General features: G+C 54.5%; 3 protein-coding genes across 16 annotated transcripts in view; 1 reads left to right on the plus strand and 2 right to left on the minus strand.

The window, feature by feature from the left end:
- Positions 1-1,352: 1,352 nt before the first annotated feature.
- TSSK2 (testis specific serine kinase 2) lies at positions 1,353-2,859 on the minus strand. Its single transcript, XM_070275997.1, has one exon. The coding sequence runs from the start codon at positions 2,645-2,647 to the stop codon at positions 1,559-1,561; it is 1,089 nt and encodes a 362-aa protein (XP_070132098.1). The 5' UTR covers positions 2,648-2,859; the 3' UTR covers positions 1,353-1,558.
- Positions 2,860-6,273: 3,414 nt separating this feature from the next.
- Positions 6,274-9,953, minus strand: TSSK1B (testis specific serine kinase 1B). Its single transcript, XM_070275995.1, has 2 exons — positions 9,867-9,953; positions 6,274-7,989 (listed from the first exon to the last, which is right to left on the minus strand). The coding sequence occupies exon 2, from the start codon at positions 7,569-7,571 to the stop codon at positions 6,477-6,479; it is 1,095 nt and encodes a 364-aa protein (XP_070132096.1). The 5' UTR covers positions 7,572-7,989; positions 9,867-9,953; the 3' UTR covers positions 6,274-6,476.
- A 102-nt stretch (positions 9,954-10,055) lies between these two features.
- The window catches only part of DGCR2 (DiGeorge syndrome critical region gene 2), an 89,280-nt gene continuing 76,496 nt past the window's right edge, over positions 10,056-22,839 (plus strand). For 10 of the 14 annotated variants that reach the window (XM_070275978.1, XM_070275980.1, XM_070275989.1 and 7 more), the window contains exon 1: positions 10,064-10,393. In XM_070275978.1, the coding sequence (XP_070132079.1) occupies positions 10,315-10,393 (79 nt within the window). In that variant the 5' untranslated portion in view covers positions 10,064-10,314. Of the gene's footprint in view, positions 10,394-22,839 lie in introns of all 14 variants that reach the window. The other 4 variants (XM_070275982.1, XM_070275985.1, XM_070275987.1 and 1 more) reach the window with 3 other exon arrangements.

The raw sequence follows: 22,839 nt of genomic DNA on the forward strand, positions 1-22,839 counted from the left end.
GGGCTCTCTCCACCTGCTCTTCTCTCTCCCAGTGCTCCAGGCCCTGCCTGGCACATGCCGCAGTGTCACCAGCCTCACTTCACTGTCACTCCCACCAGCAGGAGCCCCAGATGACTGTACCCTGGGCCATGGTGTCAAAAGCAGTGGGGCTAAGAGTGCCCGGTGCACCATGGCTCAGCACTTGCCTGAGGGCCTGAGGGTATTGGTGCCTGAGCCCCAAGAGGCCCAGGGCCAGCTGCTTCACATGGAGGTGGGGCCCTGCACTAGGGGCGCAGCTGGCCCCAAGACCATGGCCTGGCTCCCAGACGTGTCCCTTTAGGCTTCAGATGGGGTCAGGTTGTGCCCAGGGTGCTCAGCAAGGCACAGCTGGAATCAGCTGAGACCAGAGTCCTTGCTCTGAGCATGCCCAGCCCTGTGCCAAGCCTTGCACCAGGCCAGCTTCTTGGGTCCTTCTGTGTCAGTCCTCTTGCTCCCTCCATGAGGACCATGTTCTCTGGAGGCTGGCGCAAGGCCTGCCACCTTCTGGGCGCCCACTAACCTGTGCTCCTCGATAGTAGTTCCTGCGAGTGCCCAGGGGTTGAGCCCTGGCTGTGCCCTGTGTCCACCATGGTGGCTGGAGGTGGGCTCAGCGGGTGAGCATGGGCCCAGGGCTGGGACTGCCCAGGGCTCAGGAAAGTGCAGCTTTTGGTGCTTTTCTCCCGTTGGGAAGGGTGGGCTTGAGCCCAGGGGAGCCCCCAGGAAGTGGGGAGGCAGAGGACTGAGTGGGTGTGAGTGAGATGCAGAGGAGGATGCTGTCCAGGCAGGGCCACCCAGGGCCAGGTGCTGACTACATAAGCTCTTGGCTGATGTGCAGAGTAGGCCCTGGGGAATGGCTGGAGACAGAACTGAGGGCTGCTATGTGGGCAAATGGGAAGGGGTGGGGAGGGTGAGCTGAAAGGTCTCAGCTGGGGCTGCCCTTGGGGTCTGGAAGGGACACTCAAGTGGCCAAGGTCACCAGTCTCAACCCCCAGAATGGAGAGAGAGGAGGATACTGAGAAAAAGGGGATGTCTGAGGGAGTGGGATGGGGTCAGGGTGGGCTGCACCGCCCCTGAGGTGGGGAGACGTGTGCACCTGGCCAGCCCTGGGCACTCTGGGCATGGGGCAGGTCCAAGGGAGACCCGTGGGGGGCCCGGCAGTGGTGGCGGCTGCAGTCCTCTCCTTGCCTGCAGGGCCTCACCATGAGTCTCCCTGAGCCTGAGCACCGGTCCCTGCAGAGACCTGCAGAGTCCCTGCGCTAGAGACCCCCGCGCCGCAGGGAAGGTGATTGGCTGAGTCCCAGAGAAAAAGACTCCTCACGGGGTGCTCTCGATGCTTGTATACACTTTGTGGTTTATTTGATGGTCAGCAATTAACGTCTTTGCTACTAAGTGGAAGAAAGCTAATAGAACGTAATCAAAATAGTGGTTTAATTGACCGATTTTACTTGTTCTTGCACCTGTGGCTTCTTCAGCTCCTACCTGCCTACCTAGTTTATGTGGGCGCTCACCGTGCTCCACGCCCCCCGGGCCCTCAGCACAACTAGGTGCTCGCTTTCCCCGCCTCGGCTCCGGAGACGTGATGGTCTTTTGCCCTGGAGGTCTCGGCCGGCCTGTCCTCCATCCTGTCCTCATTCTCGGGCAGCACCAGTAGCCGGTGCTGGGTTTTGGCCCCCAGCATGTGGTCGGGCCGATGGTCTGGCCGGTGCTCAGGCCTCGAGCCTGGCCGGGTGTCCAGTTTGCAGTCGGCCCGGTACTTGCCCTCCCCCTCCCTCTTGATGGAGGCAGAAGACATGGCTTTGGGCTTGGGGGGCTGCAGCCACGAGTGGCTGAGGATCTCATCAATGTGCAGCCGCCGGTTGACATCTGGCTGCAAGATGCGGTAGATGAGGTCCTTGCACTCGCCTGTCAGGTTCTTAGAGCGTGGGAAGTCCACGCGGTGCTCCTTCTGGATGCGCAGCATCTTCTTGATGTCGGAGTCGTCATAGGGCATGGAGCCGCACACCATGATGTAGAGGATGACGCCCAGGCTCCAGATGTCGTACACCTTGGGCTGGTAGGGAATGCCCTGTAGTACCTCGGGGGCCGCGTACGCTGCCGACCCACAGAAGGTCTTGCTGAGGATGACGCGGCCGCTGCCGTCCCGCAGGCAGCGCTTGGAGAAGCCAAAGTCCGACAGCTTGATGTTGAAGTCCTTGTCCAGGAGAAGGTTCTCACACTTGAGGTCTCGGTGGACAATGTCCAGGTCATGGCAGTACTTGACGGCCAAGGAGAGCTGGCGGAACATCTTGCGTGCCACGTCCTCATGCAGGGCTCCCCGGCACTTGATGAACTCGAGGAGGTCGCCCTGGACCCCGAGCTCCATGACAATGTAGATGCGCCCATCTGATGTCTCGAAGATCTCGTAGGTCTTGATGATGGAGCGGTGGTTGACGGTTGCCAGGATGTCCATCTCCCGAGGAAGGAATCTCTCCACAAAGTCGGTGGGCGTTTTTTTGCGGTCGAGGATCTTGACCGCCACGTTGAACTTGAGGCGCTCCGAGTAGGCAGATTTGACTTTTGCGTAGGAGCCCTTGCCAAGGTTGATGCCAACGATGTAACCCTTCTTCCTTAGGACCGCGGCATCATCCATGGTGCCAGGAGCGGCCAGCGCTGCTGCCTTCTACATCCCCTCCCGACGTGGGCCAGCCGGCATTGTCCTCATTTACACTGTGGGGGCCGTCTGGCCGGGCTGGGCCTGGACTTGGAGGGGTGGAACGCTCAGCATTGTCTCCACGTGACTTCAGCATGTGAAGTCATAAAGCCAGGCTGCCGTGAGTGGGGACTGGGCCTGGGGGGAACAGGGCCCCTGGAACCCTAGAAGCCAAGCCGGCTTCGCAGGAGCGCCCACTCCACACCCACTGGAAGGAAGCTGTCACCCAGGACTGTGGTAACCCTTCCTGTTCCTCCTTGCTGTGGCTCCCCAGTCAGGAGTCAGGCCCAAGAGAGATGCTGCCTAGGTCCAGCCAGAGTGCCAGCCCCAAGCCCATTTCCCTCTCCTGGCCACAGGGACTGACCCTGCATTGGTTCTTGTCCCACTAGGGCCAATTTCCTGCAACGTCTTTGGGGTCTTAAGAAAACCCCTTCGAGGGCTTGTGTCCTTGGAACCAGTGGTGCCTGAGCGGGACCGCACGGGTGTGGCCAGGCCGGCAGTGGTTCCAAGCCTGGTGGACAAGGGCAGCTCTTATTTGGGGTGGAGAGTGGGTGGATGACCACTGCTGCTGCTGCTGCCATGGGAGCAGGGCATGCTGGGGTGGGAGGGCAGGCAGGGCTTGGGTGCCGCGAGTGCCCAGCCGGGTGGCCCAGAGCACTAGCCTGGCAGATGTGTTTTGAGAGCTGGGCCTGGCCTGGGAGGACGGGCTGGGCTTCAGTCTGGTAGAGGAGCTGGTGGAGCACCCAGGCAGGGAAGAGCCTGGGAGAGGAGAGGGCTTGTATGGAGAATGGCTGAGTCCCACAGTCAGGAAGAGGGAGGTGGAAGAGAAGCTCCGTGGGGGCTCTTTCCTGAGTGAGGAGCGGCCATTGCAGGGGCAAAAGGAGCCACGCCCCAAGTCATGTTTGGAGGTGATCCCTGGCAGAGCCGCAGAGGATGGGCTTTGGGGTGAGTGAGGCTAGGGCCTTTGACTAGCAAGAGGAGGCTGGAGCAGGGCGGGCCTGCAGGGATCAGGTGACAGGGAGAGAGAAGGATCTGGTGTGCTGGTCAGCGAGTGGGTGGGGCCTCGGGCGGAGCCAGGGTTCTGGAGGTCCTGGGGTGGCAGCACCCAGAGCATTGACGGTTAAGAGCAAACACATGGGTGAGGAGGTGTCCAGAATTATATCAGTTTGGACCTTTGTGAGGAGGGGGTGTGTTGTAGCTGTTGGAACCCTGGGATAGAACATCGTTTGTATCTCTCAAATGGTCTTTTGCTCCTGGAAACAAAGTGAAAACCCTTTTCGGGGCACATACGTGGGTTTTGCTTTGGAAAACACGGCCTCCTGTATGTCTCCTTAGGTACTTTGGAAGCCCCACAGTTCGTTCGTCCTCTGTCGCAGGCGTGTGTCACAAGTTGCCAGGACAGGTGTGCCGTGCTGTGTGCTTGGTGTTCAGGGGGAGAGTGGGGAAGGCCTCTTTCTACGTGGGTGGTCGGGGAGGTGATGGAGGCAGCAGACGAAGGATCAGTAGTGCATGTGATGTCCTAAAAGGACACAGCTTGGCAAGGGTGTTTGAGGGCAGGAGGGAGCGTGGCAAGCCAAGGAGGCCACCTTGAGGGTCTTGAGCCTAGAGCCTTGGGGGATCACCAAAGGAGTCTGAGCCAGGGCCAAACCCATTGGGTTGAGCAGCTCACAGGAGTAGCCTAGCATGTGAGGCCACCTGGGGAGGAGTAGGCTTCAGTCACCTGGGCCACTGGTTCCCACTGTGTGACTTCAGGCAGTCACCCACCCTCTCTGAGCCACCTCCTCACTTGTAAAGCACACAGTAGGTGCTCCTTCCTGCAGTCCCTCCTGGCTTGGGCTGCGGTGAGTCACTCCTAGGGCCTCTCATCATGCACTGCCCACTGCCCTGATGACCACAGCAGGCCACAGAGCTGACTGAGGGGAGGAGGGTCACGAGGCTCTCCTCAGGCTGTCCCCACCCAGCTGGCCCCATGTGCTCTGGAATTCTCTTCCATCACCAGACGGGCCGAGCGTGTCTGGGCTCCTGAGGCCCACGGGAAAAACTGGAGGGCTCCTCCAGTATCACTCAGGGCCTGTTCTATGCTTGGACGCTGAGCACTCGCAGGCCCGCCCTGGCAGGGCTCACAGTGGCAGGCTGCTGAGTGCTATCAGGGGCTCCCAGAAGGATTTGTGGAGGCCACGGCCCTTTGGCTGAGCCTGGAGAGATGGGCAAGTTCTGCAGGGGTATATCCACAAGCATGGTATGTCCACAAGGCATGTACGTGTAGGGGTGAGGGAGGCGGCTGGGAGGCCAGGAGGACAGACCTGGGAGGACCCCAAAGCCCAGGCACTGGGATCCTATCCACAAGCAGCAGGAGCCAGACTGTGCGGGGAGGGGGTTCTGGCCACTGTGGGAGGTGATGGGAGGGCAGGGACAGAGGCCTTGGTGGTGGCTGAACCATGACACATAGGAGCATGGAGATATGACGACAGAATGGGTGAAGGTGGTTATGGGGAGAGGGAGGAGCCAGGCAGAGTAGGGGACTCCATGGGGTGGGGTACTCACTGAACCTTCTCCCAGGGGACTGGGGTTGGGGTCTTCCCAAGACACTGACATGGGCAGGGGGAGAGGTGAGTCTGAAGGCTCTTGTGCTCTTGGTTTGTTAAACTCACAGGTCTACGTGAGGTTGTCCAGAGTGAACCCAGAGCAGGAAGAGAAAGGGGCTGCCATGGCCGAGGTGAGGACTGCCTGAGAAACGACACAGGCAGGGCCCTGTAGGGCACAGCAGCCAGTGCTGCCAAATGTAGGCCTGTGCCCTCTGCAGAACACTGGTGGCTGCAGGGGCCAGGCATGCATTGAGAGGATGCCTGTCCTCTGTCCTACTCACCACTATCAGCTTGTCTACTCTGACTGGGAGCATCACCTATGGGGACAGACTGGGAGTAGAGGGGAATGGGATGTGGTCAAGGCCACACAGTGACTGTGGGACACACAGGCTGGAGTGTGGCTGGGCCATTGGAGTCCCCTGCTTCTGGGCAGGGGGAATGACAGGGTGGGGTGACTCAGGGCACCTTCGAGAACCAGGTCCGGGCTGGACACCGGGGAACCCCTGATGAACAGAACGAGTTGCCCACCAGGGTGGGGAGCTAAAGAGGGGCCAAGAGGCTGGTCCACCTGCCTTCTGTAGGCCCCTCCCCTCCAGCAGCCTTGTGGGGACGACTGCACTGGAGTGTTGAGGGCTCAGCCCCTCAGCCCCAACTGCAGACAGAGCCAGCTCTCCCAGAGGGATGCCCCCTCCTCTGCAGGCAACCACCTTGCCCTTCCTGGTCCTGTCCTCTCTTTGTCCCCTCCCCACCCCAGCACCACACTCATGGCCTCCCTGTTGAAGCAGCATCTTCCTCACTCAGCACTCTGCTCTGGTCCAGGGCCTGAGGTCACTGTCAGGGCAGGGCACACAGGGATGTATTTTCCCAAGCAGGAAGTGATGCACAGTGCAATCTGATCTGAAGAGTGGGGAGCCAGGGGGAGTGCAGCATCCTCTCCCTGGAGGACCGCTGTCAGTTGGGGTAAAGACATTCACCTTGGAGTCTGCACTAATATAGTGATTTATTGCTTCTTTAGCCACGTGGGCTTCCAAGTTCAAAGGGAGGGAAAAGAAACTGACGAAAATAGTGGCTCATCCGGTATTGTCTTCCTTGTCTGGCTCATCCCTCGGCTTCTTCAGAGCTCACGCCTCAAGCCGTGAGCTCTGCTTCATTCCCTGCAGGCCCCCTGGGCCGCAAGAGGCTCGCTAGGTGTGCGTCTCTGAAGGCTGCGGAGGGGCCCCTTCCTCTGTCTCCCTGCTCGACTGCTCGCTGGTGAGGCCCTTGGTCTCCGACTGCCTTGACACCTGCCCTTGCAGTTTGTCCTCCTCTGGTTTTGTCTCGGGCAGTGCCTCTTCTTGGGGCTCCAGCTGGGTGGCGGACTTCTTGTCAGAGCCAGGCTCAGGGGTCCACGCGGGCTCAGTGCCCCGGGAACTCTCGCCCTCCTTGTTGATGGCTGCACAGGACAGGCCCCGGGCCTTGGGCTGTACCCAGCAGTGGCTGAGGATCTCATCGATGTGCAGCCGTCGGTTGACGTCTGGCTGTAGCATGCGGTAGATGAGGTCCTTGCACTCGCCTGTCAGGTGCTTGGAGCGTGGGAAGTTGACGCGGTGCTCCTTCTGGATGCGCAGCATCTTCTTGATGTTGGAGTCATCATAGGGCATGGAGCCGCACACCATGATGTAGAGGATCACTCCCAGGCTCCAGATGTCGTACACCTTGGGCTGGTAGGGAATGCCCTGTAGTACCTCGGGGGCCGCGTACGCCGCCGACCCGCAGAAGGTCTTGCTCAGTGTCAGTCGGCCACTGTCGTCCCGCAGGCAGCGCTTGGAGAAGCCAAAGTCGGACAGCTTGATGTTGAAGTCCTTGTCCAGGAGAAGGTTCTCACACTTGAGATCTCGGTGGACGACATCCAGGTCATGGCAGTACTTGATGGCTGAGGAGAGCTGGTGGAACTTATTGCGAGCATCATCTTCATGCAGGGCTCCCCGGGTTTTGATGAACTCAAGGAGGTCGCCCTGGACCCCGAGCTCCATGACGATGTAGACCTTGCCATCTGATGTCTCGAAGATTTCATAGGTCTTGACGATGGAGCGATGGTTTAGCATGGCCAGAATCTCAATTTCCCGGGGAAGGAATTTCTCCAAGAAGTCCGTGGGGGCTTTCTTGCGGTCGATGATCTTGACCGCCACGTTGAACTTCAGGCGCTCAGAGTAAGCGGATTTGACTTTTGCGTATGAGCCCTCTCCCAAATTTATCCCCATGATGTAGCCTCGTCGCTTGAGGACGGCAGCATCATCCATGGTGCCGGGAGTGCCCAGTGCCTCTGAGCCTGCCCTCTACATCCCTGCGGGACATGGGCCAGCAGCGTCCTCATTTACACTGTGGACAGAGAGTCCTCTGGGCTGGCCAGGCCTGCTGTCCCTGCCTCCTAGAGGCCAAGACTCTGGGGTAGAATGTTCAGTTTTGTCTCCCAGGTGACTTCGGTGGGTGAAGTCATAAAGGAGGAGTGCCCTGGGGGAATGAGGCTCTGGCCTGAGGCACTTGGACTTGGAACTCTGGAAGGCCGGCCAGTGGGCTGGGGCCGACTGAAGGCCAGTGGAGAATGGTCTTGCGCTTGGCTGAGACCTGAGGTAGGAGGGGGGCTGTGGGGAATATAGCAGCCTGCTCAGGCCTCCAAACCTGCGGCCAGTATTGCTTATGGAGCAGTGGGGCTGGTTACTGCAACCCAGGGCGTCCCAGGAAACGCAGGGTGGGTGGTCATATCAGTCCAGGTCCCGGCAGGAAACAGAAGACATACTCAAGTTAGGGCAGTCTGAGGAGGGTGTAATAAAGGGATGATTTACACAAGTGGGAACAGTGTAGGGAACCCCAAGGGTAGTAACAGACTCCAAGAAGAAGGAAGGGATGGTCACTGGAACCTGGGAAGAGAGAGGCAGTGACCTTAGGTGGAGGCCACAGTGACCCCACAGAGAGGGAGTTGGGGGAAAATGTCCCTGATGTCTTTTCCCTCCCATCAGCCCTGGAAACCCTTGACAGGTGTCCACATAGGCAGCCTGCAGGCCACACAGCAGGGCTGAGAAAGCTGGAGGTTGATCAGGAGGGGCAGGCTCCTGGCCTAGCGGTCACTGCAGTTTAGGAAGCCAGGGCTCTGCCTTTGGCCTGCATGGTTTGGTCGTACTTTTCATCTTCCTATATTTTTCTTTCCTCATCCGAACCTTTGCCAACCTGCTTCTCCAACAGTGGCTCTGCTGGGGGACAAGTGGCAGGGATTTCTGATCTTGGCCCTGAGTTCTCTCCCAGGGGTCTGTCCAGCCTGTAGCCCTGGCTGGGCTCCCAGGACAGATCTGGGGCTGGGGGCAGAAGGCAAGGCTTGGATCCCACTCTGAGTGCCAGCAGCTGCTCCTGGGAATGTTCCCTGAGGATGGTATAAGTGGCCAGGACAGCATTGGACAGGGACCAATGTTTCTGCCAGCAGTGGGGCTCCTCTGCTGTGATAGCCCCATTGTCTAGCACCTGCTTCAGGGCAGGAGCAGGCAGGTCTGGCCTAGCTTTGGGTTTCACCTTGGTCATATCCACCCAGAGGGAGTGGGTGCCTCTCCCTCAGATGACCCTGAGGGTCGCAGGCTGGAATACTGGGACACTCAGGAGGACCATGCCTTGAAGGGGCCTGGGAGGACTGCTTGTGGGGAGTGAGTCCATGGGGCTGGAGGTGGGCCAGGCTGGGATGGGTCCCCACCAGCCTTGGCCCTTTCCTGTTGGCTCTGCTCCCATCTTCACCCTCTTCCGCAGCGCTGACACCCCGTGTCAGGCCTTATGTGCGTGGCTGCTGCTCCTTCCTTTGGACAGCTTGTTCCTCTCCTGCTAGAACACCCCATCTGCTCTGTCCCTCAGCACGGTCACCTTGTTCTCGATGACAGGTGCGAGGCCAGCACTTGAAGCACTATCCCCAGCAGCTTTCCCCTACGCAGACCTGGCCTGCTGTGGCAGCAGCTGTGCCCAGCCTTCCTTGCCCTTCCCCACCCCCCGCCTTGTGTAGGCAGGGCCCTTCCTCCAGAAGCCAGCCTTGCTCCACACGCTCTCTGGGATGGGACTTCCCCTGTCAGCGCTCCCGGTATGACACTCCTGTAGGCTATTTCCTCATCTGTTTGAAACACTTTCAGTTGTGTGCGCCGATGAAGCCACACCTGCCTGTTCCTTACAGGGTTGATCCTTCTTCCCCACCCCCAGAACCTCCTCAAAGATAGTCCAGGTCCCTCCCATCTTCCTCATCCTTTTTCCACAGCGGTTCAGCTTTAAAAAGACTACTTTAGGGCGCACTCTTGGGCCGCTGACGGGACCTGGGCTTGCAGGTGTGCAGAATTTGAAAACCCTTCGTGTCCCAGGGTCCTGCTTCAGCCGCGTCCCCCTCCCCCGCCTCCCTGCGTCCCGCCTGCTCCATTCACGCTCTGCCCCTGGGCCGCCCGCGGCCCCTCGCCCCCGCCCTTGTCTGTGTCCGTCATCTTGGTCCGGTGCCCCTCCCCTACCGCTCTGCCCCGCGCCTCGGATCCTTGGCCCTTTGGAGGCCCTACAAGCTAGGCTCCGCCCCCGAGCCCCACCTCTCTGCTTAGCCAACGGCGCACTTCACCCCTCGTGGCCACGCCCCCCGTCGGGCCCTCCCCGCAGTCCCCGCCCTCCGCCTCCCTGACCTTAGGCCTCGCCCCCTTCGGGCGCTCCGCCCCCCGCCCGGCCAATGGTCCGCACGCAGGCCCCGCCCCCCGCCTCGGCGCTGATTGGCTGGCGCCGGCGTGCGGGCGGGAGGCGGGGCGGCGCGGAGCCGAGCAGGACGGCCGCCATCTTGCGCGGAGCCGGAGTCGGAGCCCGAGGCCGCGGCCGAGAGTGCGCTCCAGCCCGCGCCCAGCCCCTCAGCGGCCCAGCCGGAGACCTCTCCCGCCGCCCCTCCGCGCCCGGCCCCGGCCCCTCCTCGGCGCCTGACCCTCAGCCCGGCCCGGTCCGGCCTCCCCGCGGGGTCACGCGGCCGCCCCGGGGACGATGAACGGAGGATAAATGGTGCCCAAGGCAGACAGCGGTGCCTTCCTGCTGCTCTTCCTGCTCGTGCTCACCGTCACCGAGCCACTGCGGCCAGGTGCGCGGCGCGGCGGGGGCGGCGGGGCGGGGCGCGCGGGCGGTCGGGGCGGGGCGGGCGGGGGTCGCCGGGACCTCCCTCCGCCTGGCCGGCTGCGTCCCCAGAGGGCGCCGCCCCCTCGCCGGGACCGAGCCGTGAGTTTACGTGGGCTCAGGTTGCCGCGCGTGTCACGGAACTTTGTTCTGGAGGGATGTTGCTTTTGGACCCGCATCCATGGAGCTCTGCATGCTTGGAGGTTGACGGAAGCGAGACTGTGCGGGGCTCGACCTCGCCTCGGGGGCCTGCGGGTGCTCTGGCTGCGCCCGTGGGGCGCGGCCTCCTTGCTGGCCCAGCGGCTGGGCTCAGGCTGAGTGCTGGGTGTCGAGAGAGCTGCTCGTGGAGGCGCCAGGTTTCCCAGGCTTCCGCCCAGCAGTGGTTGGTGCCAGCGTCTCAGCCTTGGAAACTCCTCCGCTGCAGAGCGGTAGCTGTGTCGCTTACCGTCACTCCGTGAGGTGTTGCACTTGAGAAGTGCTCGGCTCAGAGACCGGCCCCGAGGAGGTACTAGGGTCCGCGAGCGTCGCGCGCAGAGACCGACGCGCTGCATCGCGGCTGTGTTGCCGCCCTCGGAGCCTGCACAGTGCCAGGCACTTAGGAGTGCGCCTTGTGTGTGATGATTAAATGCTTTTGGAACTCCACTTGGAGTTTGTGTTTTTATAAGTAGGCTTGTGGTGGGGAATCAGAATCATGGCAGCTAGAAGGCCCCACATAATTTTCCTCTTTATCTGTGTTTGGCGTATGCCTCCTTCCTTGAACTGCAACAAGAAAATCAAATCCCCAAATGCAGGGCCGATTTATCCATCAGGCACAGGAGGCCCGGTGCTGGGGGTCCCCAGTGCTTTTCGTAGCCCGCAAAAATGTTTGATTTCTTTTAAAATTAGCGGGAAAAACTCCGAACTTTTAGGTCAAGAAAATTAGTAATATACATATGTAAATACATTCATCTTTACACTAACACAGTTGAAAAGCATGATTCTTAATTTTTTTATGTGCAGCAGGGAGCCCATGAAGGCGGAAGTGCCCAGGGCTTTCTGAACACTGTCAGGCCCTGGTGTTTGAAGGCAGGCTGGGGAGCCCAGCAGTGTGCATCCTTGCCGTGGCCTAGCCAGGCTCCCACCCCGGACATGCTGCGTCTCTCTGCTCCCCAGTGTCTACATGGTGGCCAAGGACCCGGGCCCATGCTCAGCCTGAAGGCTCTCCAGTGACACATCTCTGGGCTTCCTGAGTGGAGCTGGTTGCTCACTGCTTTTGATGTTCTTTGGGCAGTGGAGTAACTAGAAGTGGGTGGCATTGGTAGGAAAGGAAGCCAGGAAAAGGGCCACCTGTTGAGGGGGGTATTGTGTGGACTCTTGGGACCAGAGCCAATGGGTTTGCGGGTTCTTGTGATTGGGTTGTTGAGGAGACGTGTCTGCACCTGAGGAGAGGTGAAACATCACCCTGTTCTGGCTCCTGGGTCCCAGTTTTACACATCAGGTCCTGGACTCTGAGGGATAAGGCCATATATCGCGCCTTTCTTCCTCGGAGTGCCTCTGGTTCCAGGTCTAGCATCTCCTTCCTGGATGATGGACGGTGACCAATGTCCCCCACTCCTTTTTCTTTACTGTGTATCCACAAATCCTGCCAACTAGCCAGCAGCAATTCAAGTGTCTTCGAGTCCTTGCTGCTTGCCCCCATCGCTAAGGATGCTCAAATGAAGAGAATAAACTTCTCTCGCTAGGAGTGCGCTTTAAGTGTGGAAGCAGAGACTAAGTATAAATCAGTCCCCTGAATGTGGGCGCCCAGAGGCAGGTGGCAGAGGTGGCCAACCGTTTGTACCTGTGAAGCAGGTTCACTGGAGACCTCACACTTAGGTCTGAGTTGGGGTGGGGAGGTGGCTCTGGTAGAGGGAGCAAAGTTACCTTTTCATTTCATGACTCTCCAGATCAGAACTTTGCAGCAGACCCTAGTGGTGTCTTGACTTGTCCTTCAAAACCTGGGGGACTCCAGCTGGCTCCCTGATTTTGGTTGGGCAGCAAGGACGGGTCTCATGCCGGGTCAGATATTCTTGTGTGTGCTTTGTGTCCTTCCCGGCAGGGCTCTGCTGGCTGGCATTTGCAAGGGTCTGCTTCTCCGGTCTTGGCCTGCCTTCTTTCTCTCAGAGTCCTGGCTTAGACCCGTATTTGGGTGTGAGGAGGGCACCAGCAGGAACCTGCTTCCTGGGAAGGAGGCGGGTGGGGAGGGTGTCCTTTGATTTCTGCCAGGTGGAGCCTTTGACGACCTGGGCCAGGCCACTGTTGGCCCCTCTCTGATGCAGGCCCGTGTCTGAGGACTTTCAAGCGGTGTAGGCAACGGGAGAGTGCTAAACTTGACTTTTTGCCAAAGTTTCTTTTAAATGCATGCTTGCATTTTATATTTACATAAGTGCATTTCTTGGTTGATTGAGGATGTGTTTTGTGACAGGCACTGTTGTAGCACTAACATGCATTGATTTATTTAACTCTCTGGTGGTTCCTGTGAGGTACTGTTATTAGCCCCATTTTACACATGGGGAAACTGATCTATGCTATAGAGAGCTCATCAAGTTAAGTGACTGAGATTTCAATCCCAGAAGTCTGGCCTGCCCCCATCATGCATCCTTTTTGTTGTTGTTGCTGTATAGAATTTAATTGTGTATATATCTCTTTATCCAATTATATATCCATTCCACCTTTGATGAGCATCTGGGAGGTTTAAAGTATTTGGCAATCACATCATGCACCCTTGGTCAGGGCTCTGTCCACTCTTGCTGTGTATGTCCTGCCCTGGAGCCCCACCTGCGGAGCCCCAGGCTGCCTCTCCTCCTGTTCACCCAGTGGTTCTCTAGGTGGGGATGCAGAACCTTTTTCCACCTTAATACTCCAGTCTGAGGGGTAGAACCAGCCCTCCTCCCACGTCCCTTCTATGGTTAGCCATAATGGCCAGTGATGATGTGTGATCATGTCCACTGGGGATGCGGTGAGAAAGGAAGGTTGGGGAGCTCTGCCAAATGGTGACAAACATACAGGGGTGTTTAGGGGCCGCTGCCTGTGATGTCGTCCCGTTGACCCTTTCTCTGTACAAGGAATGCAGCATCAATTGCTGATTCTAAAACTGTTTTTCTAGTGTCAGTTCTGAAAGAGAATCATGCCATGGTTTCAGCTACAACTCCATCCAGGGTTCTTTCCCCTTTTCTGGAAGGGCCTGCTTGCTGTGCTGAACTGGTAAATCCTCAGTGAGCTGACAAGTGGCCACAGGCTTGCCTCTGGAGCAGCACCTGGGGTAGTGAATAGCAAGAGTGTGGATATTTTATAAGCAGAAGTGGTCAAAGCTCGTAGAAGTAGCTGGAAAGTTGAGCCTGCACCTGGGCTTGCCAAGTGCCTCCTGACTTTGGAGCTCTTTTCTCCACAGCCCCCCACCCTATAACCCTGTAGGACTTGCCCTGCCGGCACACTGGGATTTGGGCTTAGTGATTTCATTCTTTTTAGCTGGAAGTAGTGTAACACACTAACCAATCATTCTAGCTAATGAATTGTCTTTTTTTTTTTTTGGTAAAGAAACCTTTTTCTGGGAAATAATTTCAAACTTAAGGAAAGTTGCAAGAATTAAATTAGCTCAAAGAATAACTGCATATCCTCTCCCAGATTTATCTTTTGTTAGCATTTTCCCTTATCTGCCTTATCCTCCTTGTGTGTCCATGTGCTTGTGCATAGATGTGTACACACACGTGTCATTGTTTTCTGAACCATTTGAGAGTCAGTGGCATACTCCATGGCCCTTTCCTCTGAATGCTTTGGCCACTGCAGAGAGCAAGAGGAGGCTCCTGTGCTTGGTGCCCCCAGGAGATGAACAGTGCTGCTCCCCACCCCATTGTTTGCAGTCGCCCCGTGACAAACCCTCACTCCCTCCTGCTGTGGGCAGGCACTGTGTCACCGTGGGGCAGTCTTGAGGGCACAGGAAGCACTGTGGTTGAAGCTCCAGTTGCTTCAGGTGGCTGCGAGTCAGGGTTGGTGTTTCAGTTGGTGGTTCTAGTCTGAGGAGTGAAGGATGTGCTGTTGTTGCATGCTTTGGCGAATGCGCCTGCACCGTCTCACTGCTGTTCGGCTGTGCCTTTCCTGTTCACCTCGCCCAGATGGCTCTCGCTTGCAGCCTTCCCAGGCCTAGCTTACTGGCACTTTCCTCACCCCTTCCCTCCCCTGGCAGTTCCACAGCACTTGAGGCCTACATCGTGGGAGATCTAGTTGTCGGCGCTCCCTGCCCTCCCTGCACGGGTGATGTCTGACCTCTGTTCCTCTCCCTCTCCTTGGCCTAGGGAATCACCTTCTAGTTTCTTGACTCTAAGTGGAATGTGTCAGTGACAACATTTAGGACCTGGTAGATAGCAAGGGATCCATTAGATATCTTTTTCTTGGTATACTGCTAGATTGTTCCCTCATCACATGTGCTTTTGTATTTGGGGTTCTGAGGAGTTGGTGACCAGCCTCCTCCTGTCTGCAGAGCAGGTCAGTAATCCCAAGAGCCCAATTTTGGGCCAACAGTTTGCCAAGCAGAGTGATGGGTGGGCTTACAGTATGGTTCTTATGTGATAGCTGTATTTTTGTTTCTGGCGTTATTTACTGATTGACTTGGGATGTTGAGTGAAAGCCAGTCACATCTTGTCTTGCTGCTGCAAGCTGGGCCATGTGTCCCGTCAGTGTGGACGTGGTCGGCTTTGACAGGGCAAGTCCAGGGGAGGGTGAATGCCCTGTGGGCCATGGTTGGAGTGCAGTAGACCGAGGACCCAGAGCATCCTAGGGTTTCTGGGCAGCAGCCTGGGAGGGAGGAAAGCCGAGGGCTGGCGTTGCATCAAACAGGCTGTCTGTAGAATGAGCAGCTGCAAGTCCAGTGTGATGGTTTAAAAGCACTGACCCTAGAGCTGCACTGCCTGGGGTCAAGTCCCGCTCTGCTGCCCACTCTGTGACTTCTCTGTGCCTCAGTTTCCTCATCTGTAACATGGACATAACAACAGAGCTTACTTCATGGAGATGTTGTGAGAATGCACTTTGGGACCCCCCCCTCCCCCCGAGGCTTTGTGTGTGTATGTGCGTAGGGGCATACTTCTTGGGAGAGGGCCCCCACCTTGGAGGCAGCAGGGCACAGTGGCTTTGAGCAGTGTCTGCTATATTGTGAGTGCTACATGAGTCTAGCCATTCCAGTGATCTGAGAGGGGGTGTGTGTGGCTCCTGAGAGCCCCCAAAACAGCCGCAGTACTTTGGACAGGGCTAGGATTGTTCTTACTGACGTTTTGCTCTTTGTCACGTTCATTCTGTGTCCCCTGGGCCTGGTCTGGCACAGAGTGGGCACTCAAAAATCAGTTATTGAACAAATGCACAAATGGCTGTTTATATTTTGACATAAAGAGCAACAGCTCCCTTAGCCAGTGGGCCTCGCAGCTGCCCCTGGTGGGGGTGGCGCAGACAAGGGCCTGCAGGAACGCCTTTGGAGGAGCAGTGGGGGGGTGCTGCAGAGCCAGCTGGCCTGGGCCTCACACTGGGGTGCGCTTGCTCCTGCGGATGTGAGCTGCGCTGAGAGGTGAGAGCAGGCTTCTCACAAACGTGGCTCCTCAGTGAAGTTCACCAGCTGCCCAGCCTGGGGCTGGGAGGAGCTAGGGGCTCCTGGCCTTGCCTGGCGTTGAGGCTTGAGAACCCGACTGCCCCCTGCATGAGGACGTGGCCTGCCCTTCTCCAGACCATCCATAGTACAAGCCTTGCTTGAGAGCTGGCAGAGGCAGGGGCTGCGCACGTTCCTCTCTGCCCAGTGTGGCCGTTGCTTCAGTCATCCTGGGCTGATCATGGTCCCTACTCCCTTCCGGTCCCTCTCTGTAGGCTGGCTTTCCGGATCCCTGGCAGCTGGCCGTCAGTTTGATCGGCTTGCCTCCTGTCTGCCTTTAGCTGTGGACGGCTCTGTGTTGGACGGGACAGAGCTGAAAGCTGAGCCTCAGTGGGTATGCTGGACCAGGAGGGCCTCCGGGTCCACCCTGCTCTCCCGCCCTGTTTCAGAAGCCTTGTTGCCTGGGGGACCTTCTTTAGGAATTCATAGCTGTGGAGAGGATTGCTTGCGGCTGCCTGGGGCACTGGACGAGGGGCAGGAGCCATGGCAGAGGTGTCCTGGCAGGTGAGCTGGGAGACATGAGTGTCTAGGACCCCCTGCGCACTTAGATTGACATCGAGTCTCCTGATGTAGAGGCCTTTTGAGTGCCACTGGCTACCTCCTAGGGTTCCTGGGCCGGTTCGTTTACCTCCAAAGCTCTGTGGTCCTTCTAAGACAGAACGAGAGGACTGAAAGGGATGAGGCTCATTTGGGGCCAAGGCAGGCTTTAGCCCTCTGTGGCTTGTTGGCCACTCCCGGGATGGAGAGAGAGTCTCCAGATTCCCCCTCCACCCCATCAGTGTGAAGGATGCATGCAGAGCCACAGTGAAAGCCCATGACAGTCTGGTAAAAGGATGTTGATTTTTTTTTCCCCACATTTACAGACGTTCATACACAGATTATTTTGCATAAATGGAACTATGCTTTTTATACAGTTTTTTGAGTTTTTCATTTGACACTGTTTTGGAGCTCTTTGTAGGTCAGTACATAAAGCTTTACCTCATTCTAATTTTTTTTTTTTAATAAGACTTTATGAGGTGCCGGCCTCATGGCCAAGTGGTTAAGTTCACGTGCTCCGCTGCGGCAGCCCAGGGTTTTGCCGGTTCAGATCCTGGGCTCAGACATGGGACCACTCATCGGGCCATGCTGAGGCAGCTCCCACGTAGCAGAACTAGAAGGACCCACAACTAAAATATACAACTATGTCCTGGGGGGATTTAGGGATAAAAAGAAGAAGAAAAAAAGAAGATTCATAATAGTTATTAGCTCAGGTGCCAATCTTTAAAAAAAAAAAGGCTTTATGAGAACTTTCCTCAGTTGTACTTTTGTCTGTGGGGTGTGGTTCTGGGGGAAACCTCTTATCCAAACTTTTCATCAAGCAGAAGCTGCAAATTAGTGAGATTTACAGTTAGAGGTGGCATACCTTATAAAATACACAAGTAGTACTTCCCGCTGACCGTTCCCAGACCCTCGTGGATTTGTCTCAGTCTAAAACTGATCTGCCACAGCTCCAGGTTGGACTCCTGATTTTTACATGTGTTTATGCTGTAGCTCAAATTTGTGTGCTTATTTATCTAAATGGCATAATTTCGCGAAGGATAATTTAGCATTAGAGTGGTCATGCAGGGAAACTTTGACATAAAGTTACACAGTTGAGAGGTGCTTTAAGGGCATACATGAAGCCAAATCCCAAAGATCCAATGGTCTGCATTCTTTTATTGCTTTGAGGAAGGCTTAATTCCAAAAGGAATTAAGATTTCAAAGTATGTTTCTTCAGAAGGAGGCAAAGGGATACCGCCTTCTTTTTTAAAAAGTTTTTGCTTTGGAAACATTTCATACCTACCAGTTTCAAGAGTAGTACTGTGAACTCCAGCTGTATACAGTTCACCTAAATCCACCGATTGTTAACATTGACTCACCATATATTTGCATGCTTGCTAGCTCGCTCGCTCTCTTGCTCTGTGTATACAGATATAAAATATATCTCATACACGCACGCCATTTTTTGCAGAACTCTTTGAAACTAAGTTGCAGGCATCATGGCCCTTCATTTCTAAATCCCTCAATTTATATTTCCTAAGAACAAGGCCATTCTCTTATAATCACAGTATAGTTGTCAAGTTTAGGAAGTGTAACACTGATGGAGTGCTGTCATCCATATCCCCATTTTGCCAGTTGTCCTATTTACAACATATTTTTTTTCCCAATGAAGGATTCAACCTGGGATCATATGTTGCATTGTCACGTGTATTTAATCTTTTTTTTTTTTTGGAGGAAGATTAGCCCTGAGCTAACTACTGCCAATCCTCCTCTTTTTGCTGAGGAAGACTGGCCCTGAGCTAACATTCGTGCCCATCTTCGTCTCCTTTATATGTGGGATGCCTACCACAGCATGGCTTTTGCCAAGCAGTGCCATGTCCGCACCTGGAATCCAAACCAGCGAACTCTGGGCTGTCAAGAAGCGGAATGTGCGAACTTAACTGCTGCACCACCAGGCCGGCCCCTCATCTTTTTAAATCTGGAACAGCTTTGTCTTCATGGCATGAAGTTTTTGAAGAGTACAGGCCAGTCATTTTATAGAATATTCCTCAGTTTGGGTTTATCAGATTGTTTCCTTGTAATCCGATTCAGTTGATCTTTTTTGGCAAAAGTGACCCCTCAGGACCTTGAGCCCTCCTCAGTGCATCCAGAGGCACTGTCTCTCCATTTGTCCCAGGAATGGTGATGTTAACTTGGCCTCGTGGTGAGGTGGCCTGGTTGCGTTTCTCCTGGAACGGCGCCTTTTCCCCTTTGTGAGTGGCAGGCACTCCGTTGGGAGGGAGAGACCCCCACCTGGTGGTTTGAAGCGTCCGGTGATGATTCTTACCTGAATCGATTACCATGTGATGGTTGCTAAATGCTGATTTTTTCTTACCATTCTTTCTTTTAGTAGTAGTCGGCTGTAAAAAAGAGCTTTCTCTTCCTTTTTATTTTTTAGTATCACTGTGGACTCATGAATTCTTTTTACTCAGTGTGTTGTCTGTTATTGCCATTATCCATTTTGATGCTTATGTTGTAATTGATTTCGGCAATGGAAACCTCTTCAGGCTGGCTTCTGCATCCTGCTGATATGTCCCTGTCGATTTTGAACATTCCTTATTACCAGGCTCATCGTGTATCTTGCCTGCCCCAGGCATTTTCCCACAGAGCACTGGTTCTTTTAGTGGGAGATGGTGCTTAGAAACCAAGATTTTGGTCTTAGGTGTGTTCATTGCTACTAGGATGGTGCTGCCACTAGACCTTTCAGTCTAGCTGAGGTATGTGTGTGTGCATGTGTCGGTCTCTGTGTGTGTCTCTCCTTGTGTAAGTTTATACTGTTTCTTTTAGTTCCAGCCTTGCATTACAGGATCTTGCTTGCTTTCCCTGTTTCATGTTGGTATCTCCCTTTTTCTACAGTGAGAACTCTGGCTTCCAACAACATGAGTAGATTTACTCATTTGCATAATCCTACAGCACCCGCAGAATAGTTTCAAAAGTACTACCAAAGCAAATCGATTGGGTAGAGTTTGATTTTTTTTTGTCTTGAGACTGATGATGTATACTCAAAGTACTGGGTCTAAAAGCTACTTGGATTAATTCTCTTCTCTCTTCCGTGTATGTCTGTTACATAGTTAGGTTGAAAACTGTGTTGATTTGAAACGACTTTTATTAAATGATTCTGAGGGAGATGTTTACTGTAATCTCATTCTTATAACAGGCTTCTATTTCATTACACTAATTGGCAAGGAGACATTTCAGTTTTTAATAGGTTGTATTATTTTCCTGGGTAAATTAAAAAGTCATTTTTAAGAGTAGATATTTATGTGGTTTTAACGCATCAACTCTCATTCGTATATACAGTCATGCACTGCATAACGACATTTCAGTCAGTGATAGAACACATATATGACAGTGGTCCCATGAAATTAGTACCATAGAGCCTAGGTGTGTAGTAGGCTATACCATCTAGGTTTGTGTAAGTGCACTCTATGATGTTTGCGTAATGACAGAATTGCCTAATGATGCATTTCTCAGAACGTATACCTGTCAGTAAAGCAACTGTATTTGAAAATGAATTAGTTTTCATTTCTAAGAGTCTTGAGACCTGGTTGTCCTACTTTTGCCATTGATTGTGATTTTGGCAAGTCCTTCTTTCTGATTTCAGTTTCTTCAAGAAAATAATTGGAGGGCTGAGATGTCCAGGGGTCATTTGGGCTCAAGTTTGTTTAATAGCCTCCCAATCCCCCAATCCATCACCATTTGCATTTCCTGTCCTCCCAGAGCTCTGCCAGTCTCTGGGGGTGCAGTGGTGTGGGGCAGCTGTCTGGAGGAGGGGCCGAGCTCGGCCCGGGAGTTTGGGCGTAGGTGTGCACATGGTTTATCCGCCAGCCCTGTTTGGTGAGGAGGCAATGAGCAGGTAGTAGGTCTGTTTGAGAGATTGGGATGCCGAAGCCCAGAGAGGATAATTAGCTTGCCTGATGTCATCACTTGGCTTTTAAGTAGAAGCAGCAGAAACCAGAAAGTCAGGACTGCTGTCTTGAGCATGTGCCCTGCCTCCTGCAGCATGATTCCAAACAAGATGAAAGAGCTGAGTGGAGATGAACCATCTGGTGCCCACCCGCCGAAGGACCAGCTCCTCACCACGTGGAGGCCCTCCGTGCTCTGCGGCTCCGGCTCGGCTGCCGTCATGTGTGGACACGGACGCTGCCACAGCTCTTTAGACCCACCTGACCTCTTTAGACTTGTTCAGGGAGTTAGCATTTTAGTGGCCTCCCTGGTGACCTCACCAGCCTGTGATTGCAATCAAATGAATGTGTACATTTCAAGAAGCTTGGGAGGCTTGTTAGTAATCCTGTCGCTCCATGGACTTTGAACCATGTAGATGGACCTCTTAAGAAACATTGCTCAAAGTTCTGCTCAGTGACCAGAAGAAGGTATTTTAAAAGTAAAAGTTTCATATAACTGAATGTAGAACTGATAATACTTTCAAGAAATGGAAGGTAACACCAAAAATGATTAGGACACACAATAAAGCAATGTTTTAAAATTGTCTTGATGCTGCTGTGTGTTTCTCCTTTATGATTGCAATGTGAGGTGTGATGCCCTTTTTATAGAAAGTGGGGACTCATATCACCCTTGCTTTACAGATGAAGAAACAGCTTGGAAGAATAAGTGACCAGCCCAGAGGCCTCCCTTCTGTGAGTGGTGGAGCAGTGTGGGACCCTGGGCGGCCTGGAGCTCCCGCTTGGTGTAGCACAGCTTCAGGAGGTCCTTCGTGAGCCTCAGCTCTTTTGCCCTCTGCTCCTTCTTGTCTTTCTCCCCCTGCCTTTTCACCTTGAACCTCCTCACCCGCTGTTTTTATTGCCTTCCTCCCCATAGCCTTGGCCACCAGTGCCACAGTGTTAACGCCCCGTAACCCGCTGCTTCCTCATGAATGCCCCTCAGGCAGCTCACGCTAGGCCTGTCAGGAGCTGAACACTCCCCTGCTGACCTGGTCCTGTAGTCTTCGTCTTGGTTCTTAGCTGCTGCTGCTGCTGTCATCATCCTCCTCACCATCATCACCCCCCTCCCCCATTTCTGAGCGTCATGCTCTCTGCTAAGCACTTGGTGTGCGATAGCTCTGTTAACCCTAACTGTAACCCCACTGTTTAGATGGAGGTTTTTTTGTGTTGAATCTTACTCTCGATTTTGCTCCTGAAAGAAGTGCTTGAAATGAAACGTTCAGGCTGTAAATGTTAACTTTGTGCATTCTTTCAAGAGGCCCATTAATGATAAGCTGTGTGCTTTTTTGAGTGTAATCCTGCGGGGGTTCAAGTGGGCTTCAGAGCTCGGCCCCGCTGAGCTAGCCTAAGGAAGGAGCCGGGGCGCGCCTCGCTGCCGATGGCTGGGCCTTAGCGGCAGTCTCCTTTTAGGATGCCCCAGATGGGCAGTCCTGCTTTCCTGCAGGAGTTAGTTTATTTGGGTTTGATATTACCCATATGACTTCAAAAGCCCTCCATGTCTTGTTTGTGCTTGTGAGGGTTAGGTGCAGCCCACCGTCATTCGACACACGGGGAAGCTGGCCTGGGGAAGGACGTGGGGAGACTTCATTCTGTTTCCTCTAAATGGGGATAGTACTGACCTGAGAGGATCGTTGACTGGATCCACGGAAACAAGGCTTAGTGCTTTTTTTTGTTTTTGTTTTTTTTAAATTGTAAAAAACACATAAAATATACCGTCTTAACCATTTTTAAATGTACAGTACAGTCGTGTTAACTCTGTGTACCTTGTTGTGCAACAGATCTCTTAGAGCTTTTCCGTCTTGCCAAACTGAAACTCAATACCCACTGGACAGCTTCCCTCTCCCCCTCCCCCCAGCCCCTGGCAACTACTGTTCTCTTTTCTGTTTCTGAGAGTCTGGACTACTGTAAGTACCTCGCAGAAGTGGAATTGTGGAGTATTTGTCTCTTTATGATTGGCTTATTTCGGTTAGCCACGTCCTCGAGGTTCATCCATGTGGCGGAATGTGACAGAATTCCCTTCTTTTGTAGGCTGAAGAGCATTCCGTTCTCTGACTGTACCACATCTTTATCCATTCATCTGTGGTAGTCACTTGGGTTGCTTTCACTTCTTGGCTGTTGGGAAAAATGCTGCGATGCACATGGGCGTGCACATATCTCTTTGAGATCCTGTTTTCAATTCTTTTGGATAGATACCCAGAATTGAGATTGCTGGATCATGTGGTAATTGTATTTTTAATTTTTTGAGGGCCACCATGCTGTTTTCCGTAG

Source organism: Equus caballus, chromosome 8 (assembly GCF_041296265.1).
Source record: "Equus caballus isolate H_3958 breed thoroughbred chromosome 8, TB-T2T, whole genome shotgun sequence".
Classification (NCBI taxonomy): Eukaryota; Metazoa; Chordata; class Mammalia; order Perissodactyla; family Equidae; genus Equus; species Equus caballus.

Coding starts and splice junctions, on each gene's coding strand:
- TSSK2 (XM_070275997.1), bottom strand. CDS start 2,647: ATGGATGATGCCGCGGTCCTAAGGAAGAAGGGTTACATCGTTGGCATC.
- TSSK1B (XM_070275995.1), bottom strand. CDS start 7,571: ATGGATGATGCTGCCGTCCTCAAGCGACGAGGCTACATCATGGGGATA.